The sequence below is a fragment of the Myxocyprinus asiaticus genome, chromosome 6 (assembly GCF_019703515.2).
Source record: "Myxocyprinus asiaticus isolate MX2 ecotype Aquarium Trade chromosome 6, UBuf_Myxa_2, whole genome shotgun sequence".
Lineage (NCBI taxonomy): Eukaryota > Metazoa > Chordata > Actinopteri > Cypriniformes > Catostomidae > Myxocyprinus > Myxocyprinus asiaticus.
In genome coordinates this window covers 46,861,614-46,882,881 of record NC_059349.1, presented here as the reverse complement: position 1 = coordinate 46,882,881, position 21,268 = coordinate 46,861,614, and the positions used below count along the sequence as shown (strand labels likewise).

At 37.4% G+C, this 21,268-nt stretch overlaps 1 protein-coding gene across 1 annotated transcript in view; it reads right to left on the bottom strand.

Moving 5' to 3' along the window:
• LOC127443107 (ephrin type-B receptor 1-B) overlaps positions 1-21,268 on the bottom strand; it is a 412,296-nt gene that overhangs the window by 129,702 nt on the left and 261,326 nt on the right. The window contains exon 4 of the mRNA XM_051701623.1: positions 10,133-10,288. Within this exon, the coding sequence (XP_051557583.1) occupies positions 10,133-10,288 (156 nt within the window). The remainder of the gene's footprint in view (positions 1-10,132; positions 10,289-21,268) is intronic.

Sequence of the window (21,268 nt, the reverse complement as noted above, 5' to 3'; positions counted from 1 at the left end):
TATCTAAACACTTTAACTCTAACTTTTAAAAAATGAAACATTTTAACGCTTGTATTACAGACCCACCTACATTTGTAAACTACATTTGTTATTCTAACGTGATTAGCTTGTGTGGAGCTAGTTCAGAGTGTTGGATTTTGGACTCAGAGGACACATGAGCCGGAAGTGTCATAGAAGGCGTTGCCTCAGAAAATGTGCTTTTCATGTCACATTTGCTTTTAGGAAACTATAGGTTATGCTTAAGTCTTGGTCTAGTGTGAGGATGTCTGTTTTGTTTATCTATAATTAGATTTTAGGACACTATTGGTTAGGTTTAGGTTACATTTTTAGGTTAGGGAGGTACGTTTACTCATTAAAACCTTCATCTAAGGCTATGTTCAGACTGCCACTAAAAATCAGATTTTTTGCATATCCAGATTGTATCCAGATGAGTTTTGATAGTCTGGACAGCAAAAAACCACATGAAATCTGATTTTTCCGAATCTGATTCAAACCACATTGGGAGGTGGTTTCAAATGCGATTTAAATCTGATTTTTTCAGATGCATCTCAGTCCGGACGCTCTGGCGGCTCAAATCAGATTTCAAATGGTCTTTTGCGTCACTCTTAATGTGACACTCAAAGATGACGTCAAATATCGGTGACGGAAATGCTGGAAGTATTCATAAGCCGGCCGTGACTGCAGCACAGAACATCACAATATTTACCAGTCTCCTCCGTCCCTGAGTTTTTCTTGTGCGACGGAGAAGTTCTGCACCGTGACTGGACAGGGCACTTATTTGGAGAGCGAGATGATGCACCTCCATTTTTCCCACATCTGTTCTGAAAGCATCGTCACGTGGGTACGCCTACGTCGTTACCAAAGCAACCCATGCAGATAGGTTGGTTATGTCTGAATGCGCAAACCTGATTTGATCACTTGTAATTAATAGTGTTTACATTCTGCCTGAAAAGATCTGATTTGAGAAAAAATCCGATTTGCCTGCAGTCTGAACATAGCCTAACATTCACCTGAAAAACCTTGGCTGATTATGACACCGTTTCACTCGCTTTTGGTGCCCCTCACTGGACATTTCACTGGTGAACTGCAACAAAACATGTAATGAAGCACATTATTTCATTTTGCAAAAAAGTTTGCCATGGTGACATAATTTTCATGAGATCAGGCTGTGAGAAAAATTGACTGTGTGATGCAACCTGGTCTCATAGAAATGTTAATATACCAACATGTTTGCAAAATGATTTTTACGTGGCTCATTGTATGTATTACATCAGTTTCCTGGTGAATTGAACGCTAGAGGTGCAACAACAATGCATTTTATTTGTCTTAACACAAATCACAAGTAAAACAGCAGATTAACACTTCATTAACACTTTCTTTTTGCACTGTTCCTAATAATTATATTAATAATTATATTGTATGACATCTAAACACTTTTACAATAGTGCATGACTTGTCAGGCAATACATTTGCATTGCAACGTTTGCATTACATAACCAATGACATGAGGGTGAGCAAATTATGGCAGAATTTTCTTTTTTGGGTGAACTATCCCTTTAAAGATCTCTGTCAAAACTTTCAAAGAAAGAGTCTCTTAAAATGATATCTGTGCTAATGAAACATAGACACCATCCACCAGTAGAAGCTCACACACACCCAGACACACAAAACACATACTGTGTTTGCGATGCTTTCTACAAGATTAAAACCAAATCCTGTGAGTGAGTATCAAAGCGTCAGAGATGTGAGGATGTATCAGAGACACTGAGAGTGACAGACACACTGAGGAACAGTGACAGGCCTCAAATGGACATGTGGATGATAAGGAATTGGCTGCTGCCCGCAGGTGGATTTACTGCACATTTACAGTAACTCTGTGCCACTCTTTCTTTCTAAACATCACATAGTATGAAACTTGAAAATGAAATTCTGCCATCATTTATTCGCCATCATGTGGTTCTAATCCTGTATGACTCTGTGGAACACACACAATAAATATTAGTCAGAATGACAGAAAGTAGCACACACATATTTGGTACCAGTTCATGACCAGTTCTCTCACACACACACACACACACACACACACACACACACACACACACACACACACACACACACACAAGGGTTGACCTGCAGGAGTCAGTGGTGTGTGTACAGGTGAGGTGAACAGCACTGTAAAGCAGTGTAATTGCTTTGCTGCAGTTAATCCTCTCCCAGCGACATCTGACTGTCTGTGATTCTGCTTTGAGCTTAAGCCTGTGTACACACACACAAACATACTTGCTGTCTTTGGCAATTGTCATGTAGTAGTGCAGTCACACGCACAAACAGACATGCTCAACCATACACCTCTGTAAACACAGTGGCACTAGAACAATACTGGACACTTCAGCCACACTTAATGTAAAGAGGGCTGAAATGTCATTGCATTAGAAAACAAAACATCAAACCAAGAGGCATTTGCAAAAAAATGATGGTCAATTTTTATTCAGATGCCCTTTTGTCAAGTTCACTCAGGTGTCCTAGCAGAGGAGCCACATGTGTAGTTTATCATATTAACTATGGACATAAATCAACGTGCCCAAGCATTAAGTTCTATTTTATATGTTCAGATTTACAACTATACTTTCAGGATTTGTTTTTAATATATCCAGATTTATAACTATATATTTGGTTTTAGGACTATATATACAAAGAAACATTTATATACTCAGGATTTATAACTATATGTTCAGATGAACAATTGAATATTCTGATTTATAACTGCATTTATTTTTTTAACAAACATTAAACTAAGAACATTATTCTTGCAATTCTCTTTGGTGACACAAAAAACTATAAAGTTCAGCTTTAGGATAAAGTCATTAAATAAAATATGACACGTGCTCATTTGTACTTGTGAATTCATTTAGATTTACAATTATACAGTATATTCAGATTTAAAACTATATATTCGGACATATAATTATATATTATATTCAGAAATAATCTAATTATTCCCTGTTTGGCCCTCTATAATATTATATACAGTATATACACCGATCAGCCACAACATTAAAACCACCTGCCTAATATTGTGTAGGTCCTTTCTAGCTTTCTGAGATGATATTCTTCTTACCACAGTTGTACAGAGTGGTTATCTAAGTTACCGTAGATGTTGTCAGTTAGAACCAGTCTGGCCATTCTGTGTTGAACTCTCTCATCAACAAGGCATCTCCGTCCACAGAACTGCCGCTCACTGGATGTTTTTAGTTTTTGGCACCATTCGGAGTAAATTCTAGAAACTGTTGTGCGTGAAAATCCCAGCAGATCAGCAGTTACAGAAATACTGGACAGAAATGCCTTGTTGATGAGAAAGGTCAACAGACAATGGCCAGACTGGTTCTAACTGACAACGTCTACAGTAACTCAGATAACCGCTCTGTACAATTGTGGTGAGAACAATAGCATCTTAGAATGCTGTTCTGAGATGCGGGTTGGTGCTGTTTTGGTGGAAAGAGGGGGACCTACACAATATTAAGCCAGTGGTTTTAATGTTGTGGCTGATCGGTGAATATACACACACTCTTTTCATGAATCTTTTTTTTTTTTTGTTTGTTTTTTTAAATTAAGGACGTTCCTAAAGGGGAGGTTGTGTCAGCTATGTTTTTGCCTACAAAGTGTAGCTAAGAAAACACACACACAAACACACACACACACAAACCAGTGTTCCATATAAGCCTAGACACATTAGTTGCACCAAACCCAGACTGGTCTCTTTTGGCCAACCAGCCCCAAATAAAAAGTTCTGCTCTTTCTCAGCCAATCGAAACCGCTAAATCCAGAAGAACATGCTTTAAATGCAAATACACATACAGAAACCCCAGAACATAACTGCTCGACATATCGCTCCTGGAGAATTAATCTTAAGAATTTTGCTGTCCGGCTTCCTCTAATTAACCAGAGAGCTGTCAGCCAACAACACTCCCAGCAGACATTTCTGAGGAAATAATTTAAGTTCTGATGGAGGCTTGAGGCGATTCGGGCCAGTCCCACCGGTCCACTCCCCACTAAGAGATCCACGAGCCCCCAAGAGAAAGAGAGAGAAAGACAAAAGTACAGGGAGTCTGAGAGTGAGACAGTCCTCCACTCAACCCCCTGAGGATGCAAAAGAAAGGGACAGAAAGTACTAGAATGGTGTTTTTTTTCTCACAGTAATTTAGCTGATGTCGACTCTCTTTCCTCTCCGGAATCAATCAGAAGCATCGGAAACTGCGCTCCCTCCTCCTCTTGGTCCATTCAAGTTCAACTCATCCTGTATTCTGGTGATATTTAAATATGAACAACTACAAGGCTATCATTCTCTATAGTTTTTGCTCCTGATATTATTTCAAACAGGTAAAAGTGCCTGTTTGCCTAGCGCTAAACAAAGGCAGATCCAGAGCATCTATACATTTTCAAATTCCCAGAGCAGTAGTCGCCAGTCAAAACACACTTGTCCAAAGTGAACTTTACATCTGAGTTAGTGTATTCTGGCAGGTTTAAAACTGAAGTGTGTTAAAATACTTTCTCCTACCGCAGCTTATTGTATAGCGATACAGTAAGTAAGCCACTTGTAGGTTGATTTCCTTGAAAACTGAAAACACTGTGATTGTTCTGTTTGTTTTCCATCGTCCATCCAGATACGGCAACATTTGCTAGACCAAGGGCGTGAGTTTAAGGCGGACTATCTACAGCAGACGGGGGTGGGGGTGTTTGAAAAATCCGTTTGAAAACAATGTTTATGTCAGGATTCTGCCACTTCTGTTGCTCTTGTTTACAGTTTTTTTGTTTTGTTTATTTGTGGCAGGATTCTGACACTCATGTTCGTTTTTGATTAAAATTAAAACCCATACTGAACTCCTTGCCCTCTTCCTACCTCAAAACCTAACTGTTTATTTATGCAAATTTCATTGATAATGCAGAAATTATGCTTTTCAGCTTTAAAGATAAAGCTGGCAAATAAAATATGACATGCTCATTTGTACTCAGGAATAACCGGCAAACAAATCACTGTGATTTCAGGAGAGCAAATGTACATTTATGTGAAATTAAGACAAAATGTTATGTCTAATTTTAATCTTTATTTCTAGTATTTGTCAAATGTCACACAACTCACAGTGATTTCAGGAGAGCAAATGTACCTTTATGAACGATATTACAAATTTTGTATTCTTATCGTAATATTTATTTCTTGTATCTTTGTTGTTAAATGGACATTTCCGTTTTGACATCTCGAACGTGCTCTAATCCAGACTAAATCTTTAGATTAATTATTAATTAATATTAAAAAGTTAATGCAAATGTAAAACTGGCTTAATATCGTATCTCAAAGCGAAATCAATATGGAACATCAGCAGTGTTGTCATATCTACAAAAGAAACAAGCAACCTGGTCATGATAAATAAATAATTTAAATAAAAATACTGTTTTCTGGAAATAAGCTTAAAAAACACAAGTTGTGATTGTCCATATTTTTTATGTGACTTCATGAAAAAACAAGCTCAAAATGGCTATTAAGCAGCCTTGGCAACACTGAACATCAGCGACATCAGCACAAGCTAATTAATATTCATGAGCTCAGTCATCTCCATGTAGTGATGTCACAAACCGCCAATCTTTGCGCTTCCCTAACTACAGAACTCATTCTGGAGACACTGTAATCAATCACCATATTAATCAGACAGATATCAGAACAGCCGTTTAACATTTTCTTATTATTTTTAACATCTCTGTAGTCTGCCAGACATTACGCAAGTCATTTTAAACAGCAGTTCAAAGAGAAAAAATGAAAATAAATCTGAATTGTTTTCTTACTGTCTGAGGGGCTAAATGACCAGGTGCTAGTACTGACGTCCCTCAGAGCAGGTGTTTGGCTAAATTGCAAATGATGAATTAAAATGCTGTGAGAACTTTTAAATCCAGCTTTTCAGTACTGCAAAAAACAAATAAGCATATTTATATCTGCCTGTGTTGCCTTTAACTCCTTCGATTGTTTTCAGGAATATGTATGAGCGATTCTAATTCTACTGCTCATACTTCATTTTATCTTGTCGTGGTAGATGTTTACGAGTTTCTGGTATGTTGAGCTTTTTACTAGTGTAATTTGTCATCAACATGCAGAATTATGGGTAAGTTGATAAACTTTTCTTAAAGGAATAGTTCACCCAAAAATGTAAATTCTCTCATTATTCACTTACCCTGATGCTATCCCAGATATGTATGACTGTCTTTCTTCAGCAGAACACAAATGAAGATTTTTAGAAGATAGAGCTCTGTCAGGTCCTTATAATGGAAGTACACGGGTGCCGGCACTTCAGTGGTCCAAAAATCATATATAGGCAGCATAAAAGTCCTCCACATGACTCCAGTCGATCAATGAATTTCTTCTGAAGCAAATTGATACATTTGTGTAAAAAGAAAATCGATAATTAAAACGTTATTAAATTTTAAAAAACGCTTCCTGCCAGCAGCTGACGCGAAGCGTGATGTAAGCACGTCGGCAAGTTCACGCGAGAATTCGGAAACAGTGCTTATTTACAACAGAAGAACGAACGTCACGCAAGAGCTCCGCCATTTCAAACAGTTTCAGAGCCCTGGATGGAAGGGCCGATTTAAAGTTAAAAACGTTTTAATTATCGACTTGTTTCTTAGATAAACCTATCGGTTCACTTCAGAAGACATTCATTGATTGACTGGAGTCGCATGGATTACTTTTATGCTGCTTAAATATGAAATATGAAATATGAAAGTGCTGGCACCCATGTACTTCTATTATAAGAACTTGACAGAGCTCTATCTTCTCTATCTTCATTTCTGTTCTGCTGAAGAAAGACAGCCACTTCATTCCCAAAGTAAATATTAAAAAAATGACATTTTAGGAAAACTACTTCTTTGGGAAGAAGAGAAGGCATGCTAAATTAGGCAACTTACATATGTCCTTTAGAAAAGTACAGAGAGAAAGGTACATAATCCAAAAAGACAATGAGGATTTATAAAGGCCAAAGTGTAGTGTTTTACTTCAACTTTTCAGCTGAATCAGTAAAAAAAAAAAAAAAATAAATAAATAAATAAAAAAAATTAAATAATCATAATAATGCTCTGCAAGCAGTTAGACGATGCGATTCAAACAACGTATTGCTCTGTGTATGCATTTTTAAGGGAAAGAAAAATATATATATAATGCAGGTGGCCCAGAATAAACTCTCTGCCGCAGTGGATCTGTGACTGAGATTTAGTTGCACCTGAGACAATTTAAGATAATAAAAATAAAATTATACACAAGCAAAGACTGAGAGTGCTCAAATTCACAGATTCACTACACGAGCGCTCCTCCTTCAGAGGAATTAAAATGAAATATCCTTGCTGTTTCACGCTGTGACTTGCGGGTCAAAATGATGAGTTGCTTGGAAATGGAACCAAGCAACACTTTCTGGTAAAAAAAACGAGTATGTGTAAAAGTATGCTTAAGCTTTAAGTTTTAAAAGTGTGTGCATGTGCTTGTGTTTGTGTGTGAGCACGCACAGCAATCTTGTAAGCCTCGCAGCCTCACAGTAATAGCTTCAGTTTTTCATTCGTATTTTTCATGAATGAAAATGAAGAAATACAGAGAGAGAGAGAGAGAGAGAGAGAGAGAGAGAGAGAGAGAGAGAGAGAGTCATTTTCCATTTACAGTGGCATATTTAGAAATATAACAGAGAGATACTTGAATCTCATACCATATTGTTTATATCTGGAAAATAAAATGCCTAAAAATAAATATGGGTGCTACTGTGAAAGAACAAAATTTATATTTAAATTGTAAACCCCTGAAACCAATCACTGCTCCTGTTACCATGATTATTATTTTTCTTTGTAGATCTGTGCAATATTATGTTCTTTTTGAATGTTATAATATATTATTTTATGAAAAATACTTTTATATTTTAATAACATAATTTGTTATATATATAATACAATTGTATCATTAAATGCTTGATTACAAAATGGTATTTTATATTTATTTTATTTAAATCATTTTTATTTTAAATAATATATATTAATAATGCATAAACAAGAATAAGTTATTTTTTTATATAAAATATTGTTTTATTTCTTAGTGTATAATGTTATTACTAGTCTTTATATTTCATTCTTTTTTTAGCATTTGCACAAAATTCTTCTGTCACTGTTTTTTGTTATCTGTGCTAATGCTTTGCAATATTATGTGTAAAACAATCATAAACAAAACATAATCATGTTACAGTACATGCACAGTTATAGTAAAGCTACAGCAGGACTTTGCGTAGTCCAGCTAGTCTTCGTCTGTCTGTTCAAGTATATGTGACCCAAGACACAGTGCGCAATCGAATATTAAAAGGATGGACGTCAAACGATGTGGGGTTATGTACACATCGAGTCACAGTTGTCTTTCAAAGCATATGCAAAACGCTGGAGCCAACTGGTCCAATTAAGGTGTATACAGTACTTGCAGAATGAAACCGAGTAACAATCGCACTATCTACTATAGGTCTGTTAGTCTGACTTCACTAAAATTGGACTGGCTTTTTTTTGGATAAAGCATTTATGACATTTTAAAAACACGAATTATTGTTTTAGTCCGACTATAATCAAACTTTTAAAATTCATGTAAATTTACTGAGTACGATGCAGAGAGAGCAGGCGAGAGAGAGAGAGAGAGAGACAGAGAGAAGGCGACGGAGTGAGATAAATATGTAGACAGTCTTGTCAGTATTATTTATTTGTAATGCTGTAGTAATGATCTGAGATGTAGCAGATTTGAAGGCATAGAGCAGTACTGCTCCGCTCGGAGAGGGGAGAGTAGTACACGTCTGTATTGACCTATATAGTGTTATATATTTCACACAGGATCCAGCTGGTCTCTTGTGCGAAAGGGAAAAAGTGAAAATAGAGCCACTAAATCACCAATCAAACACCCTTGATTCTGGGAGTAACTTAGTAATCAGTGTGTGTGTCTGTTGTATCCACTGGATGCGGCTTGTGTTCTTTTATTGATGGATTTAAAGGGATAGTTTACCCACAGATTAAAATCATTTAATTTAAAAATCATTTACTCACCCTCTTGTTGTTCTGAACCCATATGACTTTCTTTGTATCATGGAACACACCAAAAAATGTAGACAGAATGTCAGCTTCAGTCATCATTCACTTTCAATGTATGGAGAAAATAAAAAGATGCAATGAAAGAGAATGATGCTAACATTCTGCCAAGCATGTCCTTTTGTGTTCCATGTAAGAAAGAAAACCATACAAGTTTAGGAACAACATGAGTTTGAGTTAATGATGACAGTATTGTTTTTTGTTTTTTTGGGGGGTGAACTATCCCAAATATGCAATCTACATAGTGGAATAAAATTTGATGAAATAAACACATTGCAGAAACTGTTTATAACTGTTTATTGAGCCAGTCTGAGCTAACACAACAAACTTTACTGTAAGAGATATCACCCTTACAAAAAAAGGACTGTGGTTATACCTTGGTACAGTGATGGCATCAGATGGTAATATTATGGTACTCTGATACATACCATGGTGCAGTTTGATTATCATGTTAATGTACCATGGAGTTCTAAGGCATTTCAAAGAACATCTTTACATTTATGCATTCGTATACATTTTTCCAAAGTGACTTGCATTGCATTCAAGGTATGCATTTCATTATTAAGTGTGTTCACTAGGAATCAAACCCATGACATTGGCTTTACTAGTGCCATGCTCTACTAGTTGAAAAAATACCACTGTATTACCATGGTACATGTCCAAACATATGTTATTTCCATGGTACCTGTACTATGTCCAAAAAACATGCCTTTCCGAAAGAACAGCTTAAACTGTACTAAGTCAGTTTGCTGGTTTTGGCTGGTTTAAACTAGTCTCCCAATTTAAACTAGGCTGGTTTAAACTGGCATTTATGTAAGTGCAGACCTCTTCTGAAACCTTGTAATTAACTGTCTGCCTCATAATATATATATATATATATATATATATATATATATATATATATATATATATATATATATATACTGAACATATACATATATTAGTGATGATGATGAAGATGATGTTCATGACAAAGATGATGCATTTAACTCACTGGTGCAGGGCATGTCTGGCTGCTCTCCGTCTGCTCTGTAGTAGCCGTTCCTGCAGACGCAGATGGTGGCTGCTTCTGATGTTGACCTGCTGTTTGGTGGACACTGGATACACATACCCGTCCCTTGACTGGACTTAAACGTCCCTGGAGGACAAGCTAGAGAGAGGAAAATGCAGAGAGAGAGTGAGAGAGAGAGAGAGAGAGAGAGAGAGAGAGAGAGAGAGAGAGAGAGAGAGAGAGAGAGGTTAGATCACTCAAAGCACACATTTCTCATCTGTTCTTTGCGGTTTATCAGAGAGGGCAGATATTTCTGCGTCCAGCGATGCACAATTGTGAATTCTTACTTATAAAAAAAGAAATACTGACAGACAGAAAGGTTATACAGTTGATATCACTACACACCCACACAGCTAATAACAGTCTGTCTTTCAACTCAGATGGACACGAGACAGATAAATAAATGTTTTTTTTTTTTTTTTTTTTTTTTAAGAGACTAGTAAAAGACAGACATATTAATATTTCCTATTTCAGTGATATCTTTCAAGTAGGAGGGATATTTTTTGTGTGGTATTAAAAAATAAACCCTTTAATCATTTACTTGTTACATGCATGCATTTGACAGGCACTTTTATCCAAAGCAAATTGCTGAACACATTTTCTGTCAGTTTGTGTGTTCCCTGGGAATCGAACCTATGACCTTTGCATTGCTAGTGCCTTGCTCTACAATTTGAGGAAGGGAAAAACACAACATATGTTCATGCTGGTTTCTTCAGCAGAGTTGGGCTGCTTTTCTATCAGGGATTCTGAAGCACATTTAAGCCACGGCAGAAAAAAGGTGAATACATTTTGCCTACTTTCCCAGTCTGTGTTCATCCCTCTAAAGACCTAAAGTGATGTCTGTACTCTTTTATCATTAATTCAGCTATACGAGATAATGATTTCTGCTGTTTCAGCCACAAGGCTACAGAGATAATTAACATGTGTGTATGTGTGTGTGTGTGTGTTTTGATGTGATGAACTAATGACATAGTATACTGCTGCTGACACAGAATGGAGAAGAGAATGAGAAAGAGAGAAAAGATAATTTTTTTATTATTATTATTAATTACGTCTATTAATAAAAACATAATAGACATAATGTTTTACACTTAAAGCATTTTATTTTTTTGCTTTAAAGTCCACTTACATTTTAGTGGTTTATTGCATGAAAAACACCCGCAATATCCAATCTCTGAACTGAGAATAAAACAGGTTGTTTCTACAACTGCCCCTTTAAGACATCTGTAACATGTTGAAATGTTGTTAATTGTTATATTCTTCCTGTTAAAGGAAAATAGTTGTGTTATGCATTTGAATGGCTAGTCTTGTATTGAGAGCTGTTCCTGAATGTTTCCTGTATGTGTGTGTGTGGACGCCCCACTCAGGGTGTGCAAGGTGGAGACTGAGCAGAAGGGGTTCACTGCTGTTTCAGATGTGGTTTTCCAAACAGTTACAGAGTGCACTGAAAAAAATTATGTAAGATTTACTTAATTTTTGCACACAGTTTTGCTAAGTAAATCTTAATGGTATAAAATTAAGTAAAATCTATTTAACTTCATGACATAATATTGATTAAACTGACTAGGTAAATTTAACTTAAAAATGTTAGTAAATACAGTCACTTTTATGTATAAATATTATATATATGGTACTGAAATAAACTTAGTAAATTTCAAATGAACATATTATTAGAACATGTAACGTTTTGAATTGTCCTTACAAATACATGTTACTAATGTTATACATGACATACAAAGCCTCCCAAAATGAAACTTAACGCATGGTTTGAGACATCCCCTTGCATTACTAGCAATACAAACAAGCTATATAGCATGCAGACCTCAACACTTGGTGCACAAAACACAATGAAGGTGACAATCAAAGATACTTTTTTGATCATTAACGGGTTATTTTGAGCAGAAAATGAACCTCAGTCTGCACAAAAAAATAAGTTACCAAATGTAACAACAAAATTAACAATAAAAACGGTGTAAATACATTTGCAAACAGTGAAAACATGCAAGCTAATTAATTATTCAAGCCTAGTGCATGCTGGAAACACCAGCTTCGAAAAGTTAAGTAAAATTTACTATGCATTTTAATAATTATATTTATCAGTGAAATTTCTCAAATTAGCGAATGAGTTTAACATGGTTTTCTACATTAATATTTATACATGATGACACTTTGTAAAAATAACTATCAATCATTAATAGCTTAATATTTACTTATAGGTTTGAATGTAGAATTTACCTAATATTTTCATGTTCTTGCTTAAACTAAATTATTCCATTTAGAAAGTACATAATCTTTTCTGCTATATTAACTTCACCACAAAATATTTTTCTTCAATGTGTGTGTGGCATGGCTGTGGCCAACAACAGCCTTAAATAAACACACTTTATGAGATTGGCCTTGTGTGTGTTCCTTTTTATGCTGCAATACATTTTAAATCCCTTTTCTGAAAGCACCTCAGATAAAATTACATTTCCAGCGGTCTCTGGACCGCTGCTTGACGAAACAGGAAGTGGCAATGAACACACTCACTAAACCAGAAATCAAACATGGCGTCTTATGCAACTAGCCTGTTATATGCTCCTATAAAAGGGACTAAGGGACATGCACAGATAATGTTTACATGCTCTCCAGTGAGCTATGTTTAATGTCAGTACAAGATCAATGTAATATGTCCTTTAATACCGTGATAAGCTGGCATTACTCCAGTGACAGACAGGAGTTTGGGCTAAAACGGACCAGGATCAATCTGCTCATGTTTACCTCTGTTATTTGCATACCAACCATATGCACCATGCCCATAAATATTCATTAGGAGCCAAACACAAGCTATATGGGGAAGTTAAGATATGTGTGTGATTACAGCACTTATCAATTTACATATAAAGATGGATGGATAAATGAATGACATAAATTAATAAATGAAGGAGTGAGATGGAAAATGTGTAGCATGAGGGAGGAAGGAAGGGAGTGTCTCTCTTTCCGTTAATGAGAGAGGACAGGATAATTCATCCCTCTTTCTGTCCATATGAAGGAGTGTGACCTGCGCCAGCTGTGAAATCAGCCCTATGTTTATTAATATCCACCGGCTAAAAAAAAAAAAAAATAATAATAATAATAATAAATAGATGCTCTACAGCTCAATGAAAGTTTAGAGGGTTGGCATCACTTTATTAGACAGTTTTTTTTTTTTTTTTTTATCTATCCATCTATAAACTGATGGTTTTACTAATTTAGTTTTTTAATAAATAAGGTGAGAAGAGACAGGACTAGAACAGACAAGACGAGAAGAGAGGAGAAGAGAAAATACAAGGAGAAAAGATGAGAAGAGACAAGATGAGACGAGGCAAGAGACAAGAAGATAAAGAAGAAAACAGATGTTAAGAGATGAGTAGATAAAGAAGAAAAGAGACAAGAAGAGCATATATGAGAAAAAAGAAGACAAAAAGAGACAAGAAGAGAAGAGATGAAATGAAAAGAGAGGAAAAGACAAGAGATAAGATGAGATGAGAAGAGAAGGTAAGAAAAGGTGAGGCGAGACAAGACGAGATGAGAAGGGAAGGTAAGAAAAGGTGAGGCAAGAGGAGAAGACAAGAGAAGAGACAAGAAAAGAAGAGACAAGACAATAAGAGCAGAGCAGACGCGAGAAGAGATGAGACAAGAAGCGACGAAACTTAAAGAGACAAGAAGTGGAGCGGAAAGCCATGGAGAGGTGAAACGAGAAGAGAGCAGACGAGAGGAGAATAGAAAAGACCAGATGAGAAGAGAAGAGACAAGATGAGATGAGACAAGAGACGAGTAGATAGTGAAGAAAGTAGATGAGAGGAGAAGAGATGAGTAAAATAGGAGAAGACAAGAGACAAGAAGAGACAAGAAGACACAAGAAGAGATGAGAAGAGAAGAGAAGAGATGAGACACGAAGAGACTTAAAGAGATCAGGAGAGGTGCGGAAAGCCAAGGAGAGGTGAGATGAGAAAAAGTGGTCTGAGGCAAAGAGAGATGAGACAGAGAAGAAGTAAGGAAGTTGTGAGACGAGACGAAACAAGAGATGAATAGATAAAGTAGAGATGAGAAGAGAAGAGACAAAAAGAAAAGAGAAGAGAAGAGAAGAGAAGAGAAGAGAAGAGAAGAGAAGAGAAGAGAAGAAACGAAACAAAACGAAACGTGATGAGACTTAAAAAGATGAGAAGAGGTGCGGAAAGTCAAAGAGAGGCGAAAAGAGAAGAGGTGGTCTGAGGCGAAAAGATATGAGACAAGATGAAAAGAACAGAGAAGAGAAGAGAAGAGAAGAGAAGAGAAGAGAAGAGAAGAGACTACAAATATCAGAGAAACATTTGGTGCACAGCCCCTCAGCACACACACACACACACACACACACACACACACACTTACACATAACAGAATGTGTGAAGGTGTGGGTGTTTCACAGACATCTTCTGACCCAGCCCATATGACGCTATCACACACTGCCTTCAGCCTCCACACACACACACACAGCATCAGGTCCCAAATCTGAAAAGTGCTGCTTGTCACCACGACAGCAGGCGTCACAACCATGACCCTTGTCACCTGTGGCCCACCCACACTCACCAAAACAACAGACAGGACTTAAATTGTGCATAACAGACCGCCATGCTATAATAAACGCATGGGCTGTTACAGAGGTCTTTTTGCTACTTTTACAAGGAACGTTCCTCAGTCAGTACAACTCTTTTGACAGCATCTGTGACATGCTGTCTATTACAACAGAATACTTTCCACTCACCCCTCAGTTTATAAAAAAAAAAAAAAAAAAAAAAAACATGTTTAAAGGAACACATTAACGATGGAAGTCTATGGGGCATGTTGACCAGACGAGTTAAGAGCTAAGGAAATTGGTACTTTCCCCAAAGTGGCATTCAACTGATCACAAAGTATAGTCAGGACATTACTGATGTAAAAAAAAAAAAAAACAGCATCATCACTATTTGAAAATAGTCACACTTGATCAAATCTAGACAGGCCCCGTTTACAGCAGCCATCACTCCAACACCTTATCATTGAGTAATCATGCTAAATTGCTAATTTGGTACTAGAAAATCACTTGCCATTATATCAAACACAGCTGAAAGCTATTTGGTTCGTTAAATGAAGCTTAACATTGTCTTTGTGTTTGTTTTTGTGTTGCCATAGTATGCAATAGACTGGCATGTCTTAAGGTTGATATTAGGTCAAAAATGGCGAAAAAGAAACAGCTTTCTCTAGAAACTCGTCAGTCAATCATTCTTTTGAGTAATGAAGGCTATACAATGCTTGAAATTGAAAAAAAGATTTCATACAAAAGGTGTACACTACAGTCTTCAAAGACAAAGGAAAACTGGCTCTAACAAGGACAGAAAGAGATATGGAAGGCCAGATGTACAACTAAACAAGAGGATAAGTACATCAGAGTCTCTAGCTTGAGAAATAGATGCCTCACATATCCTCAACTGACAGCTGCATTGAATTCTACCCACTCAACACCAGTTTCATGTAAAACATAAAGAGAAGACTCAGGGGTGCAGGCCTTATGGGAAGAATTGCAAAGAAAAGCCACTTTTGAAACAGAAAAACAAAAAGAAAAGGTTAGAGTGGGCAAAGAAACACAGACATTGGACAACAGATAATTGGAAAAGAGTGTTATGGATCTTAAACCCAATGAGCTTTTGTGGGATCAGCTAGACTGTAAGGTGCGTGAGAAGTGCCCGACAAGACAGCCACATCTATGGCAAGTGCTACAGGAAGCATGGGGTGAAATGTCACCTGAGTATCTGGACAAACAGACAGCTAGAATGCCAAGGATCTGCAAAGCTGTCATTGCTGCACATGGAGGATTTTTGATGAGAACTCTTTGAAGTAGTTTAAGATGTTCTGAATTATTATTATTATTATTTATTTTTTAGTTGTAATAGTAATTTATCATGTTATTAATGTCCTGACTATACATTGTGGTCAGTTGAATGCCACTTTGGTGAATAAAAATAGCAATTTATTTACATAAGAGCAAAATCTGTACATTATTCCAAACTTTTGGCCACCAGTGTATATGAATTCATAAGTAAAATGTTTTATTATTTGATCTGTAAAGTTGTCTAAATCATCCATTTGAGGTAAGACTACTTTTCTAGGTGGATGAACTGGTTATTTGTTATTGACATAATTCGGTGGAGTTTGTCCTTGTAAACAGTATATATACTGTTGTATAGGAGCAGTCGCTATTCCTTGTAGATCAGTGTGTTTTCTGACCCGTCAAACTTGCAGACCCTCAAACAGAGAAAGTGGACCAACATCTGCTGTAAAATTGCCTGCAGTTCAAAGAGATGCCCTTGGGTTGACCATTCAAACTCTATGAAACTCTCTCTCTCTCTCTCTCTCTCTCACACACACACACACACACACACACACACTGCTGAGCAGCTTATTTTTTGTGATGGTCTAAGAGTATCTCCATTTCTGTAGCTGTAGGCAAGGCCTGACCAGATCGAAGCCAGCGAAACAAAATCGACTGCACCAAACACACTCACTACACACCAACTTGAGTTGCACCATCTCAGATGTTTCATAGACCGTTAACAGTTTACATCGAGAAGAGGGCAAACTTGTTTTACCTGACAGTGTGTGTTGTCTGCAGAGCTCTCTAAAACACAAAGGCTCTGTTCCAAATCTACAGAAGAAGCATTTTAAGGTGCTGCCGACACAAAGGCTGGTCAGAAAGGTTAAAAAATAACTTATTTTGGCCAAATTCAAAGGTAACATTGTATATACCCATGCAGAAAATTCAGTCACATAATGGATTGCAATAAACTCACTGAAAACAATATTTCCAAGATGGCGGACGAAGCAAGATAAATGTTAATTATAAATATACTTCAAATTCATTTAATACCAAAAATTGTCAATAAAAAAGTGCTCAATCAAATTAAAAATGTTCTGTTTCACCCAATATAGTGTGTATCTTTATGCTTACTGGAGTATTATGTGGTTAGCTTTGCAACATGCTAACTCCAAACTCTATTGAAATAAATTGAGTTGAGTCTCATGTATGGTTCGCATGAGAAGCGCTTTTCTGTGGTGCTGTAGTGGCCCATGCATCAATGCTGAGAATGCAACATGTACTCGCATTGTGTTATGAATTGCGTTCTGACACATTTTGGAACACAACGGCGTGTGAAATTGAGCTTGCATAACTAGTATCGTTTAAAAGCCTACTTGCGTAGGGTATGCACAGTGCCTAATGCTCAAGAGTGAGAGCGTAATATGTGTGTTTGTTTTTAATGACAGGCTGCACTCTGTCATAGTGTTTTGTGTGTGTGTGTGTGTGTGTGTGCGCGCGCGCGTAATTATGTGAATTTCATAAAGTCAGATTGTATAATGTTCCCTCAGGCTGATGTTTACAGTTTAAAGCTACTGTTTAATATTGAGCATCAAAAGCTGAATCAGCTACCAAGAAAACACAGTCAGTGTGTGTGTGTGTGTGTGTGTGTGTGTGTTTGTCCGCAAGTACTCCAGTTCAAAATGCATGTTTAAACTTTTAAGGTGTGGTCACACATACTGTACCTTTGCACAGCGAAATTCCACGGGGGAAATACAGTCATCACAATGGGAATCCGTATGATCGTGAATTTCGCGCAGTGGGCTTTTGGTGGTGAAAAATTTCCCCTCGCGGATTTCGTGTGGGCGGTGCTTCGTACACAGATTAACTGAATATTCATAAAGGACAGGAAATCATTTTAGCAGTGAGTTTCTTTTTAACTTACTGTAAGTCTCACAGAGAATAAAGTGAAGCATTAAAAAGAGGCTGCTTGACAACTATATTTTATCAGGTTTCACACGCACTCAATGTCCGCCCACACCATCTTCACCCGCAGAATTTCGCCGAGCAGAGGTTTGTTTGACCGTGCCTTTAGACCAGCAGTTCTCAACCATTTTTTTACTTCAAGAGCTGACAGTTTTAAAATCATACAAAAGTAAGTCGGAATGCTTAGTTTTTAAACATCTCTTGAATTCCAGTGGTTTCATGCCTTTGGAAGCCAATGATTCAAATCCTGCAATTGCTGCAAGTGAATAAGCAGCGAATAAAGCAGCATTTCCATCCCATGTATTTAAGAGAACAAAATCATTACTTTTGGGGAAACTGGTGCAAAATATAAATTCAATTGAAATCTGACCAACTTCATGTTTTTTAGTGTTCAGTGGCAGATGCCTTATATCTGGGAGCAAAAGTGTGTTGACAGTTCTGGTAGGTAATAGAAGCCAATTAATTTTATGATGCTTTGGATCCGGCATTTTACAACACTTAATATGTTATGCGATGATACTGATGATATTCTCTGAGCAATTTATGCATTCACATATCTACACTCATTGAGCACTTTATTAGGAACACCTGTACATCTACAGCCAATTGTGTGGCAGCAGTGCAATGCATAAAATCATGCAGATACAAGTCAGGAGCTTTAGTTTATGTTCACATCAACCTTTAGAATGGATAAAAAAATGTGATCACAGTGATTTCGACTGTGGCATGATTGTTGGTGCCAGACGGGCTGGCTTGAATATTTCTGTAACTGCTGATTTCCTGGGATTTTCACGCACAACAGTCTCTGGAGTTTACTCAGAATGGTGCCAAAAATAAAAAACATCCAGTGAGTGGCAGTTCTACGGACGGAAACACCTTGTTGATGAGAGAGGTCAACGGAGAATGACCAGACTGTTTCGAGCTGAAAGAAAGGCTACAGTATCTCAGATAACCACTCTGTACAATTGTAGTGAGCAGAATAGCATTTCAGAATGCACAACACGTTGAACCTTGAGGCAGATGGGCTACAACAACAGAAGACCATGTCAGGCACATTATTAGGACCATAGTGTTCCTAATAAAGTGCTCAGTGAATGTATATTCCTATATAAATTATTTAGGAATATATTTGGTAAATGTGCTTACATTGTAGTTTATGTGCATGTCTTGTAAACAAATAAAAAAACATATCCATCTCAAGTGAGTGTTTTTTATGCACATTTTGGAAACTTTATTAGCATCTTGGCGTTTCCATCCAGCATTTTCTATGCAATATCCCAAAATTCACATATAAATATGTGGATGTAAACCCAGCTTATGTTGGCATGATGGCATCTGTTTTGGCTAAGTTAAAGACAAATATGCACAAAAACATGCTAGAGTTTGATTGAATGCACAACAAAAGATCTGACATGCAACCCCTTTCAAAGTTGAAAAGCCTATTTATTTTGCTATCCTAACTATGCACGATAATATGGTTAGTTGTTGTCAGAGCAAGAGCGAGACATAGGGACCCAAAAGCAGAGGAACAACTCAAAGGATTTATTCACAATAAATGTCAACATAAACTGTGCTGGCGAAGTATAAGAATCCCAGCAACGGCTGCAATAGTGGGAGGAGAAGTACGAGTCCTTATATAGTACGTCAATTATAAGTATTTGGGTATTTTATTTGATAGCCAATTATCTTTCAAGTTTCATACTGATAATTTAACTTCTAAACTTAAACTTAAACTAGGGTTTTACTTTAGAAATAGAACTTTATTATCTTTTACTGCTAGAAAATACTTGGTGTCTGCAACTTTTCTACCATTACTGGATTATGGAGATCTGCTTTATATTAATGCTCCAGTACAACATTTATAAACACTTTTTTCACAGTGCCTTTTGTTTTATTACTGGTTGTAGTTATCAAAACACACCGTTTCATTCTATATGATAAGGCAGAGTTGCCACCTCTGGATACACGTCGTTTTATCTATAAGTCCATTTGTGGTTTAACTCCTTATATTTCTCTCAGCCTATCCAATACAAATGTAAGCTATAATCATCATTCAAATGACCTGTTATATTTTAATGTACCTCGGGTCCGGACAGAGCTTGGTAAAAAAGATTTTAAGTATAAAGCTCCTGCTGCTTGGAATCATTTACAAAATATTTTAAAGTTGTCTATGCTCCCATCATTAAATGAATTTAAGGTACTTTTAAAATATATGGTGTTTTATTCTCTTGTGGACTGTTGTTGTGATTCCTGATTTTTTTATATATTGTACTGTTGTTGTTGTTGTTACTGTAAATTGTTCTTTATGTTACTTGTTGCTGCCCTCTTAGCTAGGTCAATCTTGAAAAAGAGATTTCAATCTCAATGAGTTTTTAACCTGGTTAAATAAAGGAAAAGAAGAGTCTGTGCGCGCTGTGGCCACGCAGAGGGCAGATAGGAAGAGTGTGTTCGTAGATGGGTGTATGTGTTGTGGAAGTCAGGAGCAGATCCATAGGAAGTGTCCGTTGAAGTGTAGTGAGTTGCAGAGAACAAAGGCCAGATGACTAGGAGGCAGTCGTATTCCCTACACGTGGGCAGAGACGAGGAATCCTCCACTGGCGATTCGTGGGTGACGAGAACAGGCGTACAACAAGCTGGAAGGTAATGGATGCCTCATGGCAGGACAGGAGTGGTGCAAATTGGACCGTAAATCCGGTTTTAATTTGGAGACGTGGAAAATGGGATAAGTTTGAAGTGAGGTGGTAATTTGAGCCGGACCACCACTCTGCTCTTGAGTGGGGAACAGAGGGGGCTGGTAGCTGAGGCTAAACTGGAAGGGCTAATGACCTTGGCGATGGGAAACAGCCCGATAAATTTGGGACCCAGCTTACGTGAGGGGAGTCGGAGCGGAATGTCCTTGGAGGACACCCAAACCTTCTGCCCGCACATGTAAATTGGGGGCTTAGACCGGTGTCGGTCCGCTGACCTCTTAATGTGAGCGCCAGTCCGTATTCTCTGCCGGCTTTCCATGTGAGTCGGAACCTCTGCAAAAATGCTTGTACAGATGGGACCTAAATGTCGGGCTCTTGAGTGGGGAACAGAGGGGGCTGGTAGCTGAGGCTACACTGGAAGGGTGATAACCTCGTAGACGACGGTGGCAAGGAGTTGTGGGCGAACTCTACTCAGACTAAATTATCACTCCAAGAAGACGGGTTACGGGAGGCCATACAGCGCAGGGTCTTTTCCAGTTCCTGATTAGTCCACTCCACTTGCCCATTAGTCTGGGG